Consider the following 25,609-nt stretch of genomic DNA (forward strand, 5'->3'; position numbering starts at 1 on the left):
TAACTAATTACATTAAATGAAGTACCGTTCTTACATATAATCTTACTTTTTCCATTTTGTGTCACTTGATACATCAACTCACTATATGAAGAATTGTCACACTTTTTTCATCCACTACATTTCCTTCTACAACTGAAGTATGAGTTTGAGTTTTCAGAGATGTTACATGTCAAACATATGATCATCTAATAATATGATGCATTGTTGTAGGGGTAAACCATCCAAAAGTAGCGGTCACAAAGCTCCTTCAACTTTTAACATGTTAATGCAACACTTGTAATGATCTGATAATGAAACTAGCCCTTGGAAGCCCTGTATCACTCAACATTTTAAACCACCTGTGACAGATTAACCATAATTTCAGATCACCAGATCTGTAACAGTCGACCATTAGGACAGCAAAACAGTGCAGATGGAATCACAACCTCTGTTGTGTTGTGAAAGAATAATAGGCTGAGAAAAAGAGAAATAAAATACCCATTATCTCAGCTGCATATTGGTGGTAGCCAACTGAAGGTTACTATCCTTGTGTGGTACCGTATAGCAGCTGATAAAAGAACACCTTTTATGGAAACATATTCAAATTGGATAGATGTTGATTTTTATTTCGGATCCACTACAAATTGTACTCATTCATAATGAGTTTTTCAGTGTGGTGCAATTACTAAAGCAAGTTACCTAAATGTGTCTTCAATTACTGTTTAAAACTAACATGCTAATAACATTTTTATCATTTTAAGGTCATTCCTATGTAATGTGATGCACCTGTGATTTTTGTGAGGCTGAGCAGGTGTGTGACAAAGTTTTTAGAGATTTTTCCCCAAATCCTAAATGTCAGCCAGAAATGGATGTTGGACATTAGTGTGTAGTATTTGAAAGGCCATGGTATTTAGTATGCAGACACAAGTCTGTACCAAGTGTCACGTCTTTGTGACTTAACAGTGGCAGAGCTGAGCTCAAGACTTTACAGGCTTTTTATAGCGCTCCCTGTGGGCCGGTCTGCAACATTTGTCTGCATCTAAGTAGTGACTCACCGAGACTATTAATGCACAGAATTAGAAAGACGTTTTATTAAAAACAGTATATATGTCTTGTTGGGATGCTTGTTATTACACAGCTATTTGAGCAATATTGATTTCATTGTTATGATTTTACAGTCAGCTGAAAATACAGGAGTAATGTATTCGAACCTGCAGGCCATTAAAGATTTTTGAGGTTGAATAGTTTAAAGGAAAAAAATACATTATATTTAGATCCATTGGCAGGAAGTGGCAGACAAAATCAATTCCAGACACTCAGTTTCAGGATAAAATAAAAAGGCTTTGCTAAGTATGGATTTAATACATTATAAAGATGCATCTTATGCAACACTTATTGGCAAGTTTGTCTTCCTCAAGAGGACTTCGAGGAGGCTGTGATGTATATTTATAACTTGTTTTACGCATATTTATGTAAGACTTATTTGTTTTTAAAACCCTAAGTGCCCTTAATTAGATTTACATACCACATCTTACCCATGAATCGTTGCCTTCTTGATCTAAGTTCAAGAGCAACTGTGGATGCTACAGCTTTTTTTTTTTTTTTTTAAATATAGGGCTAGATTTGTACACAAGGAGCAAATAGCAACATATATTATTTAAAAGAATCCATCACAATATTCAGGCAGTTTTTTGCTAGCTGTCGTGAAACTTGTAAGGTTCAACTTCTGTCCAGACTGATTGGGTTATAATGTGAGAGTGTTGCACAGGAAGTCAGTCAATCAAGGGAACATCTTTACAACATAACATTACAGTACAGTAAGGGTACGCCCTTCGCTCGTCATCCACTAATAAGTGCATGCCAAATTTGCTTGACATTATCATTTTACTAGAACCCATTCAGATTATATGTTACTGTGCAAAATGTAAATTTGCCAAATATAAAATTACTTGAATCTGGGTATTTTTGTATTTTTTTTGTCTCTGCTGAGATCTTTAACTATTTGTAAATAATTTTGACACCTATGAGTCGTACAGTTCGACAAAATCAAAAAAACAACAACATGTTTTTGTAGCCCTATAGAGACAAGTTACATATTGCAGCAATAATTGCAGGTTTGCTCGCGTAATGGTAGAAATGCAAAGATGTTTATTGACTCCAATTAGCATCATATATGAGTCATTTCACCTTCTGTGCTGCAGCAGAGGTACATAAAAGTTTTATTTTGGCTGGCTCTCAGCAGCATGCGGTTTTGTTAGTAGATGGCAGCATTACACTTTTATCTTTCCACAGAGCTTTGTTTGGAGCTCTAGAATGTGAGGCTGTTAGCAGGGGTCACAGATTACTGTTACAGATTAAATGATATGCAATTAACCCCCGTGTCTTCTAGGGACAGCCCCATCGTACAGTACAACTGTTGGAATAACTTTTGGCCTTTTGGATAGTTGCATTAGAACCTGGCTACTCTGCAGACAGGACCTGTGATTTACATTAATTGTAGCTGAATTGATTTTGGGCTCGAGCTTTGCAGTGGGATGTTTCGCTCTTTGGCTAAATCCACACACACACACACGCACGCTCACACAGGCCACCGCGGGGACGAGGACTGTGAGGTGTGACCCTTTTACCCCTTATCCTCCCCCTGAGGCAGTGTGTGAGTCCAGTATTCAGGAGATGTGCCCCTCTGACTGCTAATGCCCCCCATCCAATATGAGACAAGGTTGGAGGGTCATCTTCCATTCACACACGGACACACATCCACACTGGGACACACACACACACACACACACACCCACCCACCCACACACACACACACACACACACACACACACACACACACAGCCTGTCACTCACATGCACCAGTCTGCTCAGCTGACTGCTAATGTGGTGCGGACCCTCCGAGGTATTTTCTCCTCAGCCTCACTACAGTCACACTCTGCCCACACACGTCTACTGCCTTTCATCCCCCTTAACAAACCCCGAGATGATATAAACAGGTGGACTGTACTGGTTCTCATGCATAAATCTCAACAGGAAGGAAGCATTAAATTTTCAAATACTGAGAGTAATATGTCTAAAATACTAACTGCAGTGGGACACATCATCAGGATGTGGTTTTATTTGGCTTCAAACAACGTGTGCAGGTTCCCTGCTCTAAAGCTTCTTAGCCCCCTGATGTTCCTCCTGTCATTTTTCCACAACAACACCCACCTAGAAACATTTTCCCAGCTGCCTCCCCCTCATCAAACTATGCCTCCAGGCAACCTCGCCAATGCACATTGTTGCTTAGCGAGCTTCCCATTTTAAAGCCATACAGCCATGTTAAGTAAATGCGCTATACACATGCAAATCATACTCATTATATCCTAACTGATTCCACATTTTGCACTGTGTGCATGTTGCAAGCCATTGTCCTGCTTGCAGGAGCCCATTGTGCATCCCTCGAGGGATTTGTCTTTTCAGGCATTCAGTCATTTTGTGAATTCTCTCCTTTGTTGTGTTTATTTCTGTACAGATGTGTTCCCGCTGCACAAGATCTTCCACCTGTGGGACACCCTGCTGCTGGGTAACTCCTCATTCCCCTTCTGTATCGGTGTGGCCATATTGCAGCAGCTCAGGGACCGTCTCCTTGCTAATGGCTTCAATGAGTGTATCCTGCTCTTCTCTGACCTGCCAGGTAGGAGCATGAGCTGGTGTTTACAACTTTGTCCCTTTATCTGAAAATGTTATTCGATCATAACAAGAACCTAACAGCATCTTTCATGATTTAAAGCTAAATGATGCAGTATGTAAGTTTCTGACTACTGCCATAAATATGAATCCCAGCTTTCTGTAACAGTTTGTCAGATGTTATGTAGGTGCTAACTACAAACAGAACTCATTACATCATCACAATGTCATGTGTTGAAAACTTGTATGTTGGAGTAAACGTGTGTAGCACTGATCCTACCCGCTTCCTGAAGTTACATAGTGCAGAGTGATGGGGTGCAGTGTGGCTGAGACAGAGATACCATTAGACCTAACACTGTTACAAGACACTGTGCCATCAAATTTATTTTGAAGCTGTTACTTTAACATAAAAAAAGTTACATGATGCTATTTTAATTGCTGAGTGCTTGAAGCTGAAGCACCTCTACATTTGTAAACAAGTAAAAACAGATGTTTTTCCTGCTGTCCTTAAACTTGACTCGACGGTTGTCCATCTGCATCAGCAGCCAGCATTTTGCAGGAGGCTGTTTTCAGTCCTCCGAGCACTAATAGGAGCTGATGTGTTTGAGTTAATGATATCCTCAAAGCCGACAGCTCTGCGCTCGTACACAGACATACGCCCTCCTTGATGTGCTCTAGGCTTGCCCCTCTCTGCTCTGCATCTGTCGAACAGTCAGCCCCAATGCACCCTGGGAATTGTTTGCAGCAGCGATCACAACCTTTGTGGTTTTCCAGCATTCCCATCGTTTATCATTTTCCATTAAGAGCTCTAACTCCCGTCTTTAGTCTGTGTGGACTGTTTAACCACTCGCCGATATGAGCCAGAGAGATGAAGTGGCACCATGAGCCACAAATGCAAGATTATGCGTGCGAGGAAAGGAGATACGTGTAAATAAATAAAGTCAAGGGTTAGCTTGGGGATGTGAGGCTAGCAGGTGGCCTGAAGCACAATAAAACAAGATACTGAGATTTGTCTTAAAAACTGCACGCCACACAGGCTGAAGGAGCTGTGGTATGAAACGGCACCGGCAGGAAAAATGGTGTTGCAAAAATCAGTGTAGAAGCACCACACGTGATACACCTGCATGTGTTTTTACTTTTTCAATACAAATAATGACGCACATTCTAAATTACAGGTCTTTAACCCCTCAATGCACCATTACAAGTGGAATGTCACCGCAGCACAAAAAAGAGCTGTAGGAGGTGGGCGTATTGGTGGCAAATATTGAAATATAGTCTTTAAACTATGCAATATGGTTGTTAATCCCTACAGGCATCAGTGCGTTACAGGCGAGAGGATTCATTCTGCCTCCTCTTTTTCAAAAAAACACAGGAGGAGGGCCGACAAATCAAGGGGGAATTCAGTGGCTTGATTCTAATCAAAGCAGCTTGATGGGGATGCATACTTATTAGCCTCGCTCCGATGATTGAATGTGTTTTGTTAAGGTCCTTTTAACAGACTGGCTCCCAGTCCAAGAATTTCTAATGTGCTATAGGAAGACGGTGACACTTTGCCCGAGGGACTCTGATGGTTTTGTCGGCTGCATAAGCCACCCAGAGTGAAGATTTCTAACAGTGTCTCTTAATGCGTGCCCTCTTTACTGCTCCTTTTTAGATGCACAAAGCGATTACTTCAGCAAAGCATCGGTGACATAAAATCCGAGTTCGGCATTCATAATATATGTCTTCAGAATGTACCTCTCGCCTGGGGGATATCTCAAAGAATTTCACTTTAAAACCCTATTTCCAAACGCTGCTTAGCCCTCTTTTTACCCCACTGAAAGGCAGAATGACATTGGGGTTTTTAAACTAACAGAGACAGGGACGATTTGTCCAAACGGGGCTGCTGGAGCACTCTGTAAACTAAGGCCAACAGCAGCCTCCCCTTCTGCCTAAATCCAGTGTTGCCATACGTCACTGTGTTTTACTGCCCAAGTCCAGCAGATTCATGTGATTGGGCGGAAGGGAAGAGGAGAGCCAGTTCTCCTTATAAAGGTAAAATATGTTGGCCTGGAGCTGCAGTCAGCTTCTTTGGCATGTTTTCCTGAGAGTGGCTATTGCTGCCAGCTCCTTTCTGTATATCATTGCCAGCCTCATTATCGCAGCTTGTGTATACCTGGGTAGTTACAGTGTAGTATCTGGCACTTTCTCTAAACTATATTAGGATGAATTCTGGGCTGCAGCCTGACCTCGAACAGGACTTGTTTACTTTAGTTTCCAGCTTAGTTCTGGTTCACACTTAAGATTTTATATAACTTGTTACAGAAACAGACTGCTTAATCCAAATGAATATCACACGGTTTAGCACAGTACTTATCGCCTTTACCGAATAACAGAGGAAGTCTAACAACTGTGCACTGTTTGTTTCTTTAGCCATGCTAGCAGCAGAATGGCTTGGTTGGGGGTCCTGAACAGACGCTTGCAAAACTAATGCCCTTCTTAGCTGACTCAGCTGTACTTTGGTCATGTTTGTCATCGAAATGGGGCATAAAAAAGTGGAAAGTGGCACGGAGGCAAGTTACAATGTTGTGATGGTTACTTATGCATCGGTGTCCTTAAATTCAGTGTGTGTCATAGGATTACATCAGAAAAAGAGCAAAAATGAGTCCATCACTATCCGTGACTACTACAAAGTAATTTCACATGGGAACGAATGCAGATTGTAGCCTTTTCCCTTAAAGATTAAAGCCATGCTAGTTTTGTTAGCGGAATGGTTGCAGAGGCTCAGCCTGTCAGTGCCTGTTTCACCACGATGGTCCAGATTATAAGATCCCAACAGCCTGTTGATGGATTGCCATATCATTTCGTGAATATATTTATAGTTCCCAGAGGAAGAATCCTCAGGACTTTAGTGAATCTTGGACTTTTCTACTGGCACCATCATACTTTCAGATTTGTTTTAGTTCATGACCAAATTCTTGCAAAACTAGTGCCTTTTTCCTATTGACTCAGCTGTACTTTATGTTCAGTGCTAAATGGGAAATGTCAGCAGGACGACATGCCATGGTTATACCATCAGATCTAATGCGTATAAGCATAGTTGACTGACTCCTTTGCCAGTGCCAATAGAGTTTCAGTTCTGTTTTTTTTTTTTTTTTTTTGTTTTTTGCTGTTAAAGGGGAACAGTGGATAGCAACATGGACATGTAACAGTGTTTACGTTACATATCTTGTGCATCAAATTCTGTGCCCACTGAATGGTGTATGTAGATAGAAAAGTTTCAGTACAACAGTGCCCTTAACTTCAATGTGCGTAATGCCATTGCACCAGAAAAGAGGCAAAATTTAGCTCATGACAGATGTCATGTCTCCATCGCTACTCATAACTGATACCAAGTCATTTTGACATGAGAATAAATACAGATTGTACCCTTTTCCAACTGAAGACAAAAAACATATGTTAGTGGGTGTTGTTGGGCGAAGTGTGAATGGGGTATAAAATGGTGAAAATGCCCATTACATTTGAGAAACTGCAGCATGCTAGCAATGTCATAGTGAACATGCTGTTAGCTCAAAGTGCTACTAACTGCAGCTTCACAGAGCTGCTAGGATGTCTGTAGACTTTCTATGTCACCTATCTTTACAGTTCAATGCAAATGCATTATCATGCAGAGCATTTGATGCTATTTGATGCAATACATAAGACATTCAATTAAAAATGGTTAAAAGTTATATAATTTTCCTTGTCAGCCTCAGTCAGAAGCAATGCTTCTGAGGGTAGTCTGTATGTGCTCTGCCTAAAATACATTGATGTAGTTTTGAGTAGAAACACACACACACACACACACACACACACACACACATACACACAGAGACTTGAGTTATAGTAGATAACCTATGATTTGTGGTCTGCACCTGCTCCTTTCTGCCATCAGCCGTGCAGAATCGATGTCCTCGTAGAACTGGGGCTACATTCATTTGTTTCAGAGCAGACTCCACATGCTCCACGTGCTTGTAACCACAGGAACGGCATGTGGGAAGCCAGAAAAACATACCCTGGCTGGCCATTATAAAAGAAGAAAAATACACTAAATCTAGTTTATGTGTCATGCAAGGAAAAAGGAATCAAAGAGAAAAAGATTATCTCTTTGAATCCTGCTCAAAACATTTAGGACACAACTGATTGTAATGTAAACACTGTTCTTGCGTCTAGCAGTTGCACTTTTAGACTGAATCGTTCTGTTGGAGCACAGCGTTTCCCACTTTGCACCATTCATGTCAGGTTCACATCATCATTGACATTTGTGCTAATTTTAGCCTGTGCATGATGGAAGCCTCTTTTCTTTTTACTGGTGACAGCTGTGTCAGTGCTAAAAAAGGTAAAGGATTATGCATTATACATTCTGACTTAATCTAAGGTTACCAGAAAGAGCTGAACTTTGAAATATGCATAAGTAGGCGTGACATTTAGTTGTGAAATAAAAAAGAAAAGTCTGCTCTCTCTCTATTCCTGCCTGCAAACTGTCGGACTAAAAGTTAACAGTCAAGATAACGTTACAGGACAGTGGCTCTTAAATGATTCAGACACAGACACATACTCTCTTTCCCTCCTTCCAGGCAGTAAATGGGGCCAGTGACAATAATTCTCAGTGACAAGCCTATTACACATAGCACTGTGAAGTCTATAGTTGCCGATATTTCTTTGAAGAAAAGGGGTCCAGATTTAAAGGAAGTGATACAGACTATGAGGTCATGTTCATACATAGATTCCCCCAAACTGTCAATGTGTCTGTTAAGATATGTGCACTGTAACTCAGCAACTTGCTCTTCACACAGATGTTACTGAAGTCATCCTGACTCCCCGGACTTTAACAAAAGACTGAAATATTGCTGAATTATTTACAGTTTTATGAATGATGTCAGTATATTAGACTCTGATATAAAATTGAATGTATAACAGGTGAGACCTGTGCTGCAACATTTTGCCTCGGAGCCAGCAATACATCTCAGCTTGCCATTTGATAGCAATTAATCTCATTTTGTGATTCCCATTTGCTTAGTCTTGAAGCCTCGGGCGATCTATAACTTTCTCTTGTTTGGAGACTTCATTGATTCACAATGGACCAGAGAGGCTCTCCGGCTGACAGGAACCGTGTGTTTACTGATGATGCAGCGGCATTTGCCTTCACGGGACATTAGCATCTGTCTCAGCGAGCAGAGCTGGGCAGAGAACTGATGAGCTCTAGTTATAAACGTTTAGTTCTGAGAAAAACAACCACGAGCCGCTCAAAGTGCTCGAGGCAGTGTTGCATACAGGGACACCTAGATAACACTAGCAGTAGGGGAGATAGGACATCAATGTTGATGGTGTTCGGAGTCCTTGACAAATTTGGCATGACATATATATTAGGTCAATATACATTTAGGGATTCGGCCGATAGTCTGATGTGGAGCCTTAAAAATGAGAGTACAAATAAAATAAGATTAAATCCTTTCACAGGTAACTTGGATAATATCCATTGGGTTCTGAAAATTATTGATCCGACTTAAGTTAAGCTACATCTAAAAAAATACTTCGACCTCAGGGAAGCAGACGTTCTCATTTGAGATGACTGACAGAGGGTTTTTATGACATTGAGTAAAAAACTGTAAACTGTAAAATTAAATTAATAATGTTGACTTGTAGTTTGTCTGAGTGGTTTCAGTGTGCAACGAACACACTCGGATGACTCACAGGCTGCTCTGTTTACAATTTCATGCAAGGAAAGCGACAAAAATTTATAAATTTAATTTAAAATCATATTTCAAAATTGGAATCAGCTTGTTTTGACCAAGTATTTGTACACATAATTCAGTTTTTGAAATTGCTCTCAAATTTCTTACACAGGAATGGCATAACTGGACAACCATGCTGGACAAATAAAGGGAAAGAAGAGACAGGACTTTTGTGTTCAGAATAAGCGTATAAAGTATAATACAGCACAGAGATTTTATTTTAAAAGTGAGACTGACAGGTATATATGTACATATGTACATATCATCAAGCACTATGTTAAAAATGAATTGTAAACTGCAAAAATGAAATCTGTAATAGAAGTAAGTGTATGTTTTGGTGTTTGATGGTTATTAACTCTGTATGACTGAATACCTTTGTCCTAAACTGATAAAAAAAAAGGAAGCAGATTTAATTTAGAAAGAAGTTGAACATCTCTTGTCGACAATGATAATTATTATAATTTATTATTATATTATAATAACATTTTCTATTCTTAAGATAAAAAGACAATACTTTAAAAAGGTCAATGGTCCCCTCCGTTGTTGCTGGTGCATCTATGCAGTGTGCATCTTGATCATTTGGCCACATCATCAAGGATCAGGCATGCATAACTAAAACGTTTTTTGTTTTTTTATTACCAGCCGCAACATCGTGGCTGTTATTGTTTTGACCTTGTCAGTCTGTGTGTGTGTGAATGTGTGTGTGTGTGTGTGTGCCCTTCCATGCATATCATTATGGCATTATGTGGTCCTGGAGTCACACTCTTTAGCAACAACTACCGCAGAAGAAGAATCGTTGCAGGTGTGTAGTTGAGGTCAAAATGAAGAGTTTGAAGGGTGCTTGAAGTGATGAGTTAGGAACTAGTACGGACATTATGGCTGGTGTGATCCCATCATGAGATGGTCACTGTTTTTTCTAATGCAAGTAAAAAAAAAGTCACAGTAGCATTTTCGATGTTTTCAGTGAACTGTCAGCACAAGTAACATGGACTTGTTTCCTTTGTTGTTTAAAGCCACTATCATGGTTTATGTGTTTATTCTTTTAATGCAACCTGGTTAAAGCATGCATGTTACGATTTAGTATAATCCCAACAGGTTAGGCACCTCTACAGTCCTCCTGTAATCTGTGTTAGTTACAAAAAAACATCAACATTAAGGAAGTAGGTAAGACTTGAGTGGTCAAAGGTCACTGTGCCCTCACAAACACATTATGGTACTCAACAATTTAACATGAGAAGTATGACAATAATGTTATATGCAAATATATAAAATGAAGTGATGACATTTTATACCAGAAAGGTCAAAGGTCAGTTTACTGTGACATCTTCGTAGTCTGTGAAATGTTATGGCCATTATTCAGCACCATACCACAGGAACTGCTGACTGGTGCGCAGAGGCATACAAACACAATGTGGTAGTTCCAATTTGTACTATAATGTCGTTGCTTTGAAACTAAATATGGACGCGGGAGAAGCTATCCTTTCTAACATGTGGTTAACATTGTAAGGGGCTAAGTTTGATCCCAAACCATCTGTCATTAAACTTAACAAGGTATTTTTGTTGCCTTAACCTAACCAAACTGGGATAGACAACTGAAAAATGGGGGGTTAATAAGTGGACTTAGACAATTTGGATAAATTGAAATGATTGTCCTGCAGCAACAGGAGTCACACAGCTATGACATCACAACAGTAAATTGTCAATTATGATGTTCTGGGAGGAGCACCAACCCATCGATATTGGATAAACCCAGTTTGGACTGACCTCTTAGTGTGAGATGGGAAATAAATGAAAGCTGCGGACATTGATGGATGACTGAAAGAGCAGTGTTAAGTAGAGACTAATTATGGCAATTTAAGTGTTGTTTTCCATGAATAATTAATGCATCCTATAAAGCCACACTGAAAATAAAAACAAGCAATCACTGGAATACCCCTTCCTGCATGCATAATCCACCAAATATTATCAGTGTCATTACGGTTTACATTGAAAAATGTTTTTTAAAAAAAGGGGGATATGGGAACTGCCAAGATTACTGATGGTCAGCTTTGTAATGTAATCATGAGTAATTTTCATGGTGTGTTTGTTACATCAAAGGTTGAAACATTAAAATGCATCAGCTATTTATTTTGGCTTTCATTATCTCTTCTTTCCATTATTGTCAGGTCTATCTTCCTCCGGACCACAATCCAATTCCACAAAGCCCTCGAGTTGCTCTTAACTAATCATACCGTTCTACTATTTGTGGCAGCAAATCATAGCCCACAATCAGCGCTTATACATAATTACTAAAATGTAATTTTGTCTGACTAAAAAGAAAAATTACTCCTTAACAGAATTGGCTGCCTCGGAATGCCCAGCTGAGCCCAGGGCTTGTTTAAACCGCTATCAATCTCCTCTTCCTCATTCCTGCCTCTTTGAGCAGGAGGAGTGATTGCATGCAGCATTCGTCGCCCTAGGGAGGGAAAATGTGTTTCCCTGAACTGCCTGTGAGCCTGTCTGTGAGGAATCTCAGACCACCAGTGTGTTTCTCACTGGAATGAACCTTGTAACTGAGTCTGTGAGGTCCCAGCCCCTGAGAGCTGACAACCCCCTAAGCTTGACGCCTCTGTGGGACGGGATGGGGAGAAAGATACATCTCCAATATAATTTCACTTGAGCCCGGGCCAGGTGCAGGTCACACCAAGGAGCACTCATTAGCCAGACCTGCTTATTATCCACCAAAAAAAGGGAAGTGAAAGAGGGAGGCTGTCAGTGTGAGCGACTGTGAAGGAAAGAATTCCTAATATACCCAAATCCTCGGCTAATCCAGTGAGTCCCTGTTCCCTAATCCGCTCTATTCTCGACGCGAGCACCAGGAGAAGGATGTAGACTGCTGGAGAGGCATTAAGGAGGAGAGAAGAAATTTTACTTTGCACTATAAACCCATTTCGGGGCTCGAGCTCAGATGAGGGACAGCCGCTAAACGACTGGAAGTTATCATCTTAGAGAGCCACTGGCTCTGCTGGATGACTACTTAAGATTATTAATGGCAGCAAAATGCCAAGGTCAAGCTGCTCACTTCTGCAACTCAACCTCCAACACTACATTTACATAATCCTTTATCAATTATGTGTGATTCAAAAGAGGGAATCACATTTTTTATTTATTTACTTTTATTTTTTTCAGTTTGCACGCTTCACACTCAATGTTTTCATTCATTTATTTTCCCAGACAGACTTTAAATAATTTGTCGAAGTAAATTGTTATCAGCGGTAATTTAAGGATAGAGAGATTAGTGCCGTTGAATTGCTGCAGTAAATCTTCCCCTCAGGATTAATTTGTAATAACCATCAGGTCAAAATATTTATTCGTTCAACGCTTTGTCATTTGTTTTTCACAAATTTGCTTCTAAAGATTTGATTACCAACCTCAGCAGTCATTTGTGTTTTGTGCTACCTCACAAATGGTAGCATGCTGACAGGCTTCATTAAGATGGTGATTAATCAAACATTATACCTGCTAAGTGTTACCATTTTCCTTGTTAGCAAGTTAGCATGCTAAGGTTAAGCATGCTAGCCTTTAGATTGAATCACCACAAGTGTCAAAGTAAAACCCTGTAGAACAGCTAGCATGGTTTGCTTTCAGCTAGCTAGACTTATACACAAGGGGAGTAATTAACTAATGGAATACAGGTGAGTAGGAAAAAAACATAGGTGGGAAATGGAAAGTGACACATGTCACTTGAGGATATAATCTACAAAATAAAACAGAAAGTGAACAACCAAAAGTCCAAACCATATTTATTTCATATCGAATTACATTAGTTTTATATATACAGCCCAAAATCACAATCACATCCTCATGCCTCAGTGAGCTTTACAGTATGAGTAGCGAACAACATCCTCTGTCCTTAGGCCCTCGATTCGAGTGAGGAAAATGTGAAACTGTTCTGTTAAGTTGTGTATTTTAACAGCGTGGTCTATGGGGATTGATTCGCTTTGGAGCCAGCCTCAAGTGGCCATTCAAGGAGGCAATATGATGTATAAAGGATTCGTGTTTGCTAGATTGGTGCATAAAACAAGTGATTTGCGTCAGTGTTTTCTATCTTAATATTATTATTATCAACTTTTCCAAAACATGAATGAAGCAAGTAATACAGCACACTGGCTACTCTGTTGTTCATGACTTTGCTTTGACTTTCAACTTTCAACAACAACATTTCACATTTCTTCTTTTTTGTTGCACAGAAATTGACATTGAGCGCTGTGTTCGTGAATCCATCACCCTCTTCTGCTGGACTCCAAAGAGCGCGACATACCGTCAACATGCTCAGCCACCGAAGGCTGCTTGTGACAATGGCTTTGGGAAAACGGCAACGTACTACTCGTCTGACTACCAGGACATGCCCAAGACAGACCTGGTGAGGTTTACTCATCACACACACACACACACACAGTCACACATGTAAACTAAAACAGAAAGGGCCATAAATGTATACCCTAAATAGTGACTCACTGCCCAACACCTGCTCTTTTCAATAATCAACACCTTATTGGAGAACAGCGGAGTGGCTCCAGCAGGCCGGTTAGGCTGTATTGATTTTTCATGTTAGAATGAGTTCCTCAGGAATCAAAAGTTACAGTTTAATGATCAACACAGTACATGGCAACCCCTTTAATTCCCAAAGTGGCCGTATATCGATTTGTTTATTTCTTCTAACAAATACAAACAGTCACCCGATTCCAAATGTCTCAGCATAAATAAAGTAAAACTTCATTGGAATATAGCACTTTTTAAAATACTGTTGCAGTGTATAGTAAAGCACTTAGCAATAAACAAAAATACATTACCTTAAATTAGATTAATTTTGCAGAAGTTTGTAGGAGCACGATGTCCGCCCCTCTGAGCTTACACAAACGGATATATGCGGAATTAAAGATAAGTTAGCCTATAAAGCAAATGTGTGTTCAAACAAACCGACATGAAAAGTGTTGATTCATAGTTCTGAGAAGTGTTTATTGATGTGATGCCATCTCTCACAAAGGCCTTTTTGTCTTTGTTTAGTATTTGTGGCGCAGCCTTGTTTGCCTTTCACACCTGATTGCATCGTGTCCAGAAAGCGCACACACGCTCTGTCGGCCGTATCTGCTGTGTGCGCAAGTGATTGCTGTAATCTTTCTCATTCAGCCGAAGCTGAATGAGAAATGGGTGGGTGGTGGCATTGATCCATGGGCGCATCTTTCTGAACCCCACCTCTCCCTCAGAAGACATTCAGGCAGGAGTGCCTGGAAATGTCAGTGTTCATCACTGGACTGACCACAGGCACATACAGCACACATCAAACTAATTACACAGTTTGACCGCAGAGAGGAAAAAAAAAAACAGAAAAATAGAAGTCGAATGCCAATCTAGAAATTCATGGCTCATTAATCAATATTGCACATGTCGGCACAGATTATCGTCTGACCTGAAGACGGACTCGGTGAAATAGTTTTTTACGCATTTTGACAAGAGTAAAACTGAAGACTGGAAGCGAAAAAATAAGGTTAATGGAAAGTCACATAAGACAACGTGCAGTCTATTTTGTTCCATTCAAAGGGACTCATTTAAGGCTACCACGATATTTTCCCCAGATAAGATTGCTCCAGATAAATGTATAAAGACTATATTTTAGATATATATATATATTGTTTCCAAAGAAAAATCTCTCACAGATTGGGTGGCTTCAAAGTCCTGTTGCTAAATCACTAATGATAGAAGGTTACAGTACAGCTGCAGTGCAGTTGTATAAACTTTGCAGCTTTAAGCCTTTTATTTAAAGGAATTCCAAATTGAAATTTAAAAAAAGTTAGTTCTTTCTGTGTGTTTCAAAACATTTATTGTCAGCACAGCGTTCATGCAACACAACGCTCGTTATTACTGTAGACAACAAACAGTTATACGGTCGGTTCAGCCATTTTCGGTGGTTTGCCATGATGTCTTGACTCTCCAGAAATATTGTAAAACATGGTGTAGCTACTACTGTACTCGTGTTTTTTATTTAGTACTATTTACTGTATGTTTGTGCTGCATGCTTCCCCCGTTGCCCGTCTCTCTGGTAACAGAACAGGACGCTCTGTCAGCAGATTCTCAGCCCTCGTAGCGAACAAACATCCATCTCGCTGGACAGATGCTGTCCACTCAGCTCGGTCTGAGTGACTGTACTGGGGAAAACAAGCTTTCCCTCTTCTTTTTCTCTGAGCCTCTTACAGCAAAACAAATGCAAAAGAATGCTCTCATGAAAGTGCCTTTGATTTTACAAATCTATGAAAATGATTTGGTTGGTGTCCAGTTCGTTATTCAAGTAAGGTTGTCTTCTTTCTCACATGGCGTATTTATAATGTTCACATGCAGATTTGTGCAGACTCCTCTGTGGCAGCTCAAGCAGAGCTTTGAGAAATCAAAATAAACCAAATGCAGCACTGTGTGCAGGGAAGACTAGTGCCATTCCCTGTGGACGAGCAGATGTTTTGCTCACTGTCGTCTAATAGCTGGCAGGGCTCGAAATTCAATAATTGAGCAAATGGATGTCCGTGAGTAAACATGAATGCTTCCTGGTTCCATTTTTTTTCAGTACTTGCACACTACATGCACCCATGTACATGTAGACCTGTGAGCGAATGGGGCATTCTCAATAAGCTAGGATGATGGTTACAGCACTAGAACTGTAGTGAATGGCTAAAACAGGCAATCCAACATTAAACCTCTGCAGTATGGTGTAGCATTTTGAAGCCTGTTATATACTTTTTTGCTGACAAAATGATAAGTTGTTTTAACTGTTATATAATCCATGACAACAGCACCACTGTCAGACTTCTTCCTCACGAAAGCAAGAAACATAATGGTTGGCAGACAAACCGAGTTTAGTCCCTTTATGCTACATAACGGAAGAGAAAAGAAAAAAAATGTTTTTCTTCAATAGAAAAAATAAAATGTGGCGAATTGAAGGGATCTACGGGCAGCCGAATCTAAATGTGCCGGCATCACCATGGCAAAGAATACCTCTCCGACACATATTCAGCTGTAAATAAACCCTAAATGTTGATTTGTCCACCACATATACAGTTTAACCCCACGGAGTAACATCTTGTTTACAACCTTGTGGTGAATAAGCATACATTTTACAAAATTCAATGAAGTTGATGAGGTAAAACATTAACCATATTGTACTGTTGTCAATTAGGCTTCTGTCCAAAAGGATTTGCTATCAGGGTGGTAGAAGCTTAACCATATGTGTTAGGTCTATAACATATTCCAGTGATACATCTCCCAAGTAAGGCTCATACTGCTTTAGTGTTTCATGTATATACTACTCAATTTAAAAGGTGTGTTTCATTTTAAACTCAAGTGCGGTGTTGCGATTTTTGTCTCCAACTGTTTCAGTCGTCAAGCTACAGCACAAAGCAAGTTGCTTATGCAACACTAAAGCAATGCTATACTTCAGCTACTGTAAGTCAGTTGTCAAAGACCACAGCTGGACTCAAATTCTGTCTTTTGTCAGCAGAAATAGAGGTGAATTTACATTAGAGGGGGGCTGCTTTTTCTGTCCCTCCCACGAATAATCATTAATCTCAGAGCCATACTGGTAAGTGCTGTGTGGCCAGATTTAAACCAGGAGGTACTGTATATGAAAATCTTGGGGAGGATTTTTTGCTTTAAAACCTTCCTCTGTGTGGAAATTGATTGTGTGTGTGTGTGTGTGTGTGTGTGTGTGTGTGTGTGTGGCCACAGTATGGCGTATTTGTTGTCAGCACTTTTCCCAGATCATGACCTCAATTATGCTCTTCTTCTCTTTGTGTGACTGCAGACTTGGCAAAATATGTTTAGTTTTTTTTATAGAAGTTATGCTTAAACACTTAAGTCAGTGTTGTTGGATATCAGAACATAGATCAGCTATATCCGAGCTGTGCAACACCGTTATTTCAAGTTTGGTACGCAAACTGATCAAGTTTTTTTTTGTTTTTTGGCAGCTGTGTACCATGAGCATTTCTGTGTAGACGTACTCACAAAAACAAACCACTGCAGAGGATTTGTGCCTGCTTATCAGCGGCTTCAGTTGAGGCTCGTCACTGTCAGTCCAGTGAAATGCAAAAGTGTCATTAAGCCATCCTCAGCTGGCACACGCTGCTCGTCATGACATTTAAGTCACCACACAGTGCTCTGTCAGCCTCAGGCAATGACAGGCTCCATATTTTGCCTATTTCTGTCAGTATATTTTGTGCGTATGAATACACTTATGTGCAGTTATCAAATGAGAAAGATGTTTTTTAGTTTCACTGAAGTGGATCTATAGGTGTTGCCACTCTGACAAGCAAATGTAAATGTCTGAAGTGCCCATCCATTTAATTTCAAAGAGGGTCACAAAAAATACGGCCCATGAACCCAAAACGGATCACCCTGTGACCAGTTTATGTGCAGCTTCACAGGGTGTGAACACTCCGGGCAGAGTACAACTTCTGCTCCCACGCGATAAATCAGCTGATTACTGCAATCCTCGGGGGTTTTCATAATGATGAGTAATGATTCGGAGGAATTGAAAGGTCGCATCTTGGGTGATGGCTTCGCACAGAACTGTTTTTTTTTACCTGTTATGAAACAACATGTTGGCTGAACACCAATCTATCACATAGTTGTTTTTCAATCATGTGTACGGAAAAGATTAGCAGTGGTACATTACCATAACTACTACTCATCTGTCAACTTCTGTTAAGTGTATACTCTGGGCTTTATGGCTTTTTTTTTTTTTTACCCCTGTAAGTAATCTTTTTTTTTTTTTTTAAATGTATGCAGATCCCAAGGAACAATAGAACCATTAACTTTCTTAACTCCCTGCAAGAGACAGGAAGCACATTGTTTTTTATACACGCCAGTATCTTTATATCTAGTAAACTATGCTTGGTGACTGATTTATGCATGCCAGCATGAAAACAGCTGCTTTCATCGCTGCTTCAGTGATAAATTGGTCTTTGATAGTCGCCAGGACTTGCCGTAATCGTTGCTCATCACGGTGAAAAGCCCCGCAAGCTCAAGAGGTTAAGACCCAGCTGAGTCCACTGGCAGTTTTGGCTGCGCTGATTCAAATCATTGTGAAGAATTTGAAAGACTTGATGGAGCTTTGTCAGTGGCTATTTTTCAGTACTACCATGAGGAGGAAGAGTTTTTTTTTCAGCCGCTCCCTTGACCACCACCACTGCCAGGAAGGCAGATGTACTGGAAAAACGCCAAAAATATGGCTTCACAGATACATGCAACTGTCTTCCATTCAGATTTGATATCTTAGTATAAATATTCGATTAAAAAATACATTTGAAATGAATACAATTGGCTTCACAGAAGTAAGGTTTTATGTCTGCTTATGTGGAAAGCTCAGGTGTCTTTTTTGAAGACAAGGGATATCTGATCTTTTAAATTGCTTATTTAATTTCAAACCTTTATTTAAGACACAGGGAATCAGATCATTGGAGTGATGAATGTGATAAACATGACTTCATCTTTCACATATTTTGGAATTTTTGTGCTGTACAAAGTGTTCAGTTTGTTCTTGAAAAGGGCCGAACACAGAGCCCACCTCTCCACTGTAGCTTTTGCAGGGAAGTCAGAGATGCTTAACATGTCAGCGTAGATTACTGTTTAAATGAAAGAGTTATCAATCACTTTCCAGTTGGTTTTCTTTGGAAGCTTAGTGTACACAGGCAGGTTTTACTGAGCAGGGGTGTTCAGTCACACCCTGGTTTACGTTTGGTATTTCGTCATCCTGTCTGTGTTTTTCACACACTACTTTTGAATGTTATCAACTTGTCACCTAGCCACTGCTATTGGCTGCTGTCAACAAGCTAGCATTTAGACATATGATTGCAGCACCATCACCACATCTTATACTTTTAAACGGTGAGTCCATGGAGTCACAATCTTCTGCCAGAATTTTTTCTTGTTTCCACCAAAGTCAGGTCCCGTCAGTGTCACATCAGCTGTGTGCATCGATCCACCAGGCTGAAATCTTGGTTTGAAATGTTCACTCTCATGTGTGAGTTCTGTGATTAATGTTTCCTATTTAAAACATGTTGTGACACAGAGGTACCAGCTCAACACTTTCGTAATTTTGTGGCTTTAGTTTCTAGTATGTGTTTCATTGGATTGCATAATAATCAGGGTTTCCTGATGGGTACAGTTTGACATCCGCTAACATTTTGGAAAAAGTAGCACAATTGGATGCAATAAAAACATCTGATAAATGGCACCATTTCTAACATTTCAAATGCCATCTATTTAATGAGTGTCATCTAACTGAATTTGTCATGAAACAAAATGTATCAGGATCTGAGTGCCCTATCATTTGCAAAGTAATTTTGAAATATATTTCAATGAACAGCAGTTCAGTATTCCACCCTATTTTCTGTCCATCCGGTATGTTTTTACTTTAGACATAGGATTAAAAGTTGGAAAAGAAATCAAAGAGGTGACCGACTTTTTCTTTGCAACAAACCAAGTTTTTGGTCATGGCAGATAAGCCATCATGAATACGCAGATCTGCTCTCTCATGTGGCCTAGAATAGCTATTGTCAACGTCTCTGTTGATAATCCAAAAGATCAGAATCCAGTTGTTTGTTGAAAACAATGCACCGCCCCTCAAATCTCCTCCCCATTCCCGTTCTGACCCTGTGTTGATGCAGCCGAGTGAAACTTGGACATATCCATGCAAATTACTATGGAGAATTGAGACAGATATTTTGCCATAATCACAGTTTACATCAGATACCTCTAGAAATAATCAGGTTATGAATATAAATCAGAGATGAAACAAAAACTGGTTCACAAGGGTTTGAATACATACAGTATCATGCCGTCGTAAACCCTTGCAGCCAGACAATGCATTACAGACAGTTAAAGTCGAATTGGCACCAGTCAATGATTTCTTCCTTATGCTTTAATGCTTTAGTGAATGAGATTGCTGCAAAGATGTGATAATGTTTTCGCTGATACCATCAACCCTGCTGAGATGCTCTATATGGGTCAGTGTTGTAGTGAAGTTCTATTAAACATAAGAATGAAAGTACAGACTAATTCATTGATCAGTTCATTTCTGAAATCTGTGAATAGCCAGTGGTGGATGAAGTAGCAGTACTATACTATAAAAACATATTTCTTCATATGTAAAAATCCTGAATTTCAGATTTACTTGCAGGTCCCATAATATACTACTTTTTAGGTTTGTACTTTGATTGAGGTTACTACTAGAAAATGTTTACCTGAGCTGTGACTGAATAGTTGTGACATCACAACATTACAGAAGTCCTGACAGCTCGTTGGAAGGCACAGTTTATGAATCCTTGACCTTTAAAGGAGACCTGTTAGACATTTTTGCTACAGTGCTGCAGCTCTGGACAATATGAGAAAACGGATTGACGTTTTTTTTTAGCTATAAAGCCTGTAAACCTATTCTAGTAGTATACCAAAATAAAATTATGAACCTGAAAAAAGCATAATGTGTCTCCTTTAAGTGTCAGTGAAAATGCTGGTTACAGAGAATGGCTTCTGACAGTGTTATATTATTAAAATCGTTGTTATTGATGCATTGACACTGTGTAAACTGCTTTATACACTGTTAAGAATAAAATCTGCCACAATCTGACATATTACTGCAAAGTAACCATAAACAGTAGCCGTCAGCTAAATGCAGTGAAGTAAAAAGTAAAAAAATGTTGTCTGAAAAGTAATGGAGTTGAAGTCTAAAGTAGAATAAATTGGAAACACTTATGTCCACTGTCTCAAAATAAGGAACAGTATTTGAGACAATTTACTGTTCACTAGCGTTTGCAGTGTGTAACTTTATATTTCCATTTTTCCTCAGAGAGCCAAATATTGATTATATTGGAGAAGGATGTATAAAATAGCAGCGCTTGGCACATCCAGCACAGAATTGTTACTTTAAATCTCGTCCAAAAAAAAAAAAGAGATCTTTAAAAATCCTCTCTGGACTCACAGAAGTCACTGACTTCTTCACTGTTGGGTGGGCGGAAGATTGTTCAGCTAGCCAAAGGAGTTAGCTGCTTTCAAATATTTTATTTCATGGATGGCAGAGTTTTGGCACTTAACCCGCTGGACTTGCAGTTGGCCCTTCTCTGCTCTGTAAATGGCTCCCACACAGTCTGTGGAAATTCATAGATGATGCTGTTAGTATTTTTCCCCCTATTTAATTTGCATATCAATGAATAGACGCACCAGACTGCTTAATGACCGCTCATTATCACAATACACATAAATGTGTTCGGTACTTTTCGGACAAAAAAAGAAACTGTCAGCATCCTCATTATTTTTTCATATTTTATGCTTAAAATGATTCCAGGGCATCTGGGAAACGAACAGGTATTACTTTGCTCACCTTTGCAGAAACCAGGGTTCAGTCCCCTGCAGCCATGCCACAGGCGCTGTGCTTTTAATGAGTCAGTTTGCCAGTGCACATGGAAAATGGCAAAGGACCATGTTCCGGTCACTGCAGCTGGTCATTTGCGCTGTCTCTCTGAGCCTTAATACTGTTTTTTATGTTAATACATAACGAAAAGCTATTCATGAGGTAGCAGGTTTAAAAAGGATGGTGTAAAGTATTCAATTAATACAAAGAGATTCGGTTAACACAGACAGGCATTCATGGCCAATCACTGTTTCCTGGTCTGAAAGAAACAATAATATCCAATCCGACACTATCTTTCTCTTCTCTTTTCCGTCATTTTACAAACGTATCCAAATTCCATTATTCAAATTATAGTCAGATTTTTTATTTTTTTTAAAAAGCCCTGAATAGAATTTTCTCCCTCTTCATCTGATCTCTCTGTGACTTTCTTTTCTTGTAGTCTCGGGAGCCTCTAGCGCTGTGTGACCTGAAAGCAGAAGTGTCTCCCCGGATCTCGGCCGAGGACTTAATCGACCTCTGTGAACTGTCGCTGGCCGGGCCCGCCAAAAGGACCAAAGCCGGCAAGCCCAAAATCATCGCCGTCGACATCCGCAGTGTGGAGGAGTATCCTTATTATTTCTGTGCAGCCATCAAATGTACACCACAGACCCTCAGTGGTGCCCAAGGTGACGGAGGTTTAACATGTAAATACATTGCTCAATTTCTGCACATCAGGAAACACTGCACACGTACTGGAGCTTACTTGCACAATGTTGGATTGTGTCCAACGAAGTAAAAACAACAAATGTTCTGCTGACATGAAACATAAGCTGAGATATGCAGTGTTGAAAGTCACAGTTAAAGCTGCCTTTGGTAAAATTGACTTCAGCAAACTTGCGCCAAGTTGAAGCTTTCTATATCTTTATAAATATCACGTCTTGTGCTCCAACAGGTGGTGCATGTCTAAAAGTCTTAACTCCTTTTGTAATTAATGAAGGAGAATCGTGTGTTTGTGGGGGGGGGGGGGGGTTACTCTTTAATTTCTGTTCATTCTGTTGTGTTGTTTTAAAAGTGCAGCTCACTTTTAATGCCACTGCTTTAAGAGCCATGTTATACTAGAAAAGAGCTGTTGTCCGAGTGTCAGAAATGAAAGGTGCAGAAAATTTAGAGAAATTGTCCCCAAAACTCCTGAAACATCTGAAAGATGTGATGGGGGAGAAGGTTGCAAAGCTGCTGACAATCGCACAAGATTTTTCTTGTTTTGTTTTGTTTTTAAGCAGTAATCTGACTGGATTTCACCCTTTTGGAGCTAGTAGAAAATTCTCTACCTCTTCACAAATAACTTTAAAAGAACAATAAGTCATTTGTCTTGTCAAGTCAAGTACAAGGTCAAGAAAAACAAATATCAGGCTGCACAGACATAACGCCTTCAGCTCGGTGTCCACTGTGTACACACCATCTTTTGTCAGTGATCTTATATTAAACCTGGCTGTAAAACAAATAGACTTCTCCGCTTTGAGACATCTCTCTGATAAGCGCGTCTCTGTTCAGTCTCTCAGGTGAAACAAGCTGGTACTTGCAAGGTCATGGTCCAAGTGCTTGAGCTAATTCCAGTAAAAGCTGTGTGATTCAAGCTCTCCTGAATATAGGATTGTTTTTATGTCCCGTTTGCACTTGTTTGGCACAAAAATGTCACAACTGTGCCAGTTGGATGGGTACAACTTTGTTCTGGTGGATTCATGTCCTCTCATTAATTATTTGCGCTGGGTTCAAGGGCCATGACTCACACAGACGCTACATTTATACACAGTTGAATGTGCGTGTGAAAGGAAGCCTTTCTCTTGATCCCACGCTGCGTCTGATCTGTTGCTTGCCTCTCGACCTTGTGCCAGTGCTTTGCAGATTTTTTGAAACTGAACCACAGGCACAGAGAACAAAACAGTTTGGTCCCTATTACAGGTGAGAAGAGGCAGAATCAGTCCGGATGATTTCCTTCAGTTATGTGCTGCCAGATTCTGCAACATTCAGTTAGGCCGCACCGTATCCTGCAGAGACGGTGGGATAGAGCAGTGGAGATTAGCCTGTGAACCTGGACCAAATGCAGCCTTCTCGTCTTTTGGCCACAACAGTTTCCTCTTGTACACGGTATATTTGATTGTATTCCTATTCATGAAATAATTCTTTAGTCTGGGTCATTTTTTTTTTTACAGTCAGCTGATGATCATGATCAATACATTTTAATGTAGAATGCAGAGTATGTGTGGTTAAGTTTGGTTAAACATAAAAAGGGAGCTCTTCTGTTAGGATTGAAAGCTATGGAAGCCCATTTACACTTCAGACCCTGCAAGTCATTTTAATGAGAAATGTTCTTGAAGTAGTGATTTGGTATTTCATATTTGAAATAATCACTCAATTACTTGAAGTTATGACTAAGTATCTTTGGTGTAATGACTTAATATCCAGAAATAATGACTTGGCATCTTAAAATGATGACTTGATATCTTGAAATAATGACTAGTATCTCAAAATATGACTTAATATCTGGAAATAATGACTTAGTAACATAAAATGATGACTTAGTGTCTTGAAATGACTCAAAATAGTTACACAGTATCTCAGGAATAATGATGTGGTATTGCAAAAATAATGAGAAATTTTCTTTAAAATCATAAAATAATATCTCATAATAATAAGTCTATCTTAAAATAATGAGTTAGTATCGCACAATAATGAAACTTTAAACAAAACGATGACCTGGTATCTTAACAAGCTTTTCATTAAAAAATCTGAAGACTTTTCGTTTACTACTGAAAAGACATTGACAGGTCAGCAAACAATATGCATATGTTGATGTGCATGCAAACAAATCTCTCATACAAGAAAAATCCTTGTAAATCCCTAAATTAAAAAAGAATTTCAGCTGCTCGTCACGTTTCATAGCCTATTTATCATCTACTTTGTAGCTCTGCACAAAAATACAAGATTGCGTCAACAAATGGGGTCTCTTTAATTTTTTTCTCTAGGTGTTTTGTGGCCCAGAAACCTCCTGCCTGTCAGAAATGCAGAGGACATGAAGGAGTGGGCCTCACCCTGTAGACCATAAGTGGAATGGTAATTGTCAAGGGGGTTAAAGAGCCATTAATCAATAAGGATTAGTGAGCAGAGCAAGGATTCTGTAGTGGCAGTTCCTCTAGCTAAATTACTTCACCGATAGACCGACTCCTCAGGCTCACTCACGTGGACAAAAGGGATTTGACCACTTTCACAGGATTTGGCAACCCTTGTTCACCTTTATTGTGATCTTAGGCAAAGCTCTGTTGCGGGTGGGTGCGGTCACAAAAAGTGGATTAAATGTGAATACCTGGATCGGAACAAAATCTAGATTTAGCTGTCCGGGCACCTGTTGTTAATCTTGAATGTGCCTCTTGTAATTCCATAGGCTAAATGTCTCACAGTAGGATTTACCATTGAGGGGATTACGCACCGCAGTATGTGACATACTGACTCCCGATATTCTCGTGGCAGCTGGCGCGATTTAATGAGCACAGTAATCTGAGAAAAAGATGTCTAATGTCGCCTGTGTTAAAATATGTAGAAGTAATGTTGATAGCTACCGTCTCAGAAATGTTCCCAAGAGTTATTATTCCATTATAAACCACTCCAGGGTTGTTCACTGTCCCTGTGCTGATACTCACTCTGTTATTCCAGTGGATCCCTCACTGAGATATTCTCCTGCTGACTTCCTTATTATATCTCCTATAGTCTTATTCTTGCTTCTCCTGCCTCGGCTTGAGTCAAG

General features: G+C 39.8%; 1 protein-coding gene across 1 annotated transcript in view; it reads left to right on the forward strand.

Annotated features, from left to right (window-relative positions):
- tbck (TBC1 domain containing kinase) overlaps nt 1-25,609 on the forward strand; it is a 47,055-nt gene that overhangs the window by 12,995 nt on the left and 8,451 nt on the right. The window contains exons 22-24 of the mRNA XM_030421648.1: nt 3,494-3,655; nt 13,631-13,803; nt 22,271-22,434. Of these exons, the coding sequence (XP_030277508.1) occupies nt 3,494-3,655; nt 13,631-13,803; nt 22,271-22,434 (499 nt within the window). The remainder of the gene's footprint in view (nt 1-3,493; nt 3,656-13,630; nt 13,804-22,270; nt 22,435-25,609) is intronic.

Source organism: Sparus aurata, chromosome 1 (assembly GCF_900880675.1).
Source record: "Sparus aurata chromosome 1, fSpaAur1.1, whole genome shotgun sequence".
NCBI lineage: Eukaryota > Metazoa > Chordata > Actinopteri > Spariformes > Sparidae > Sparus > Sparus aurata.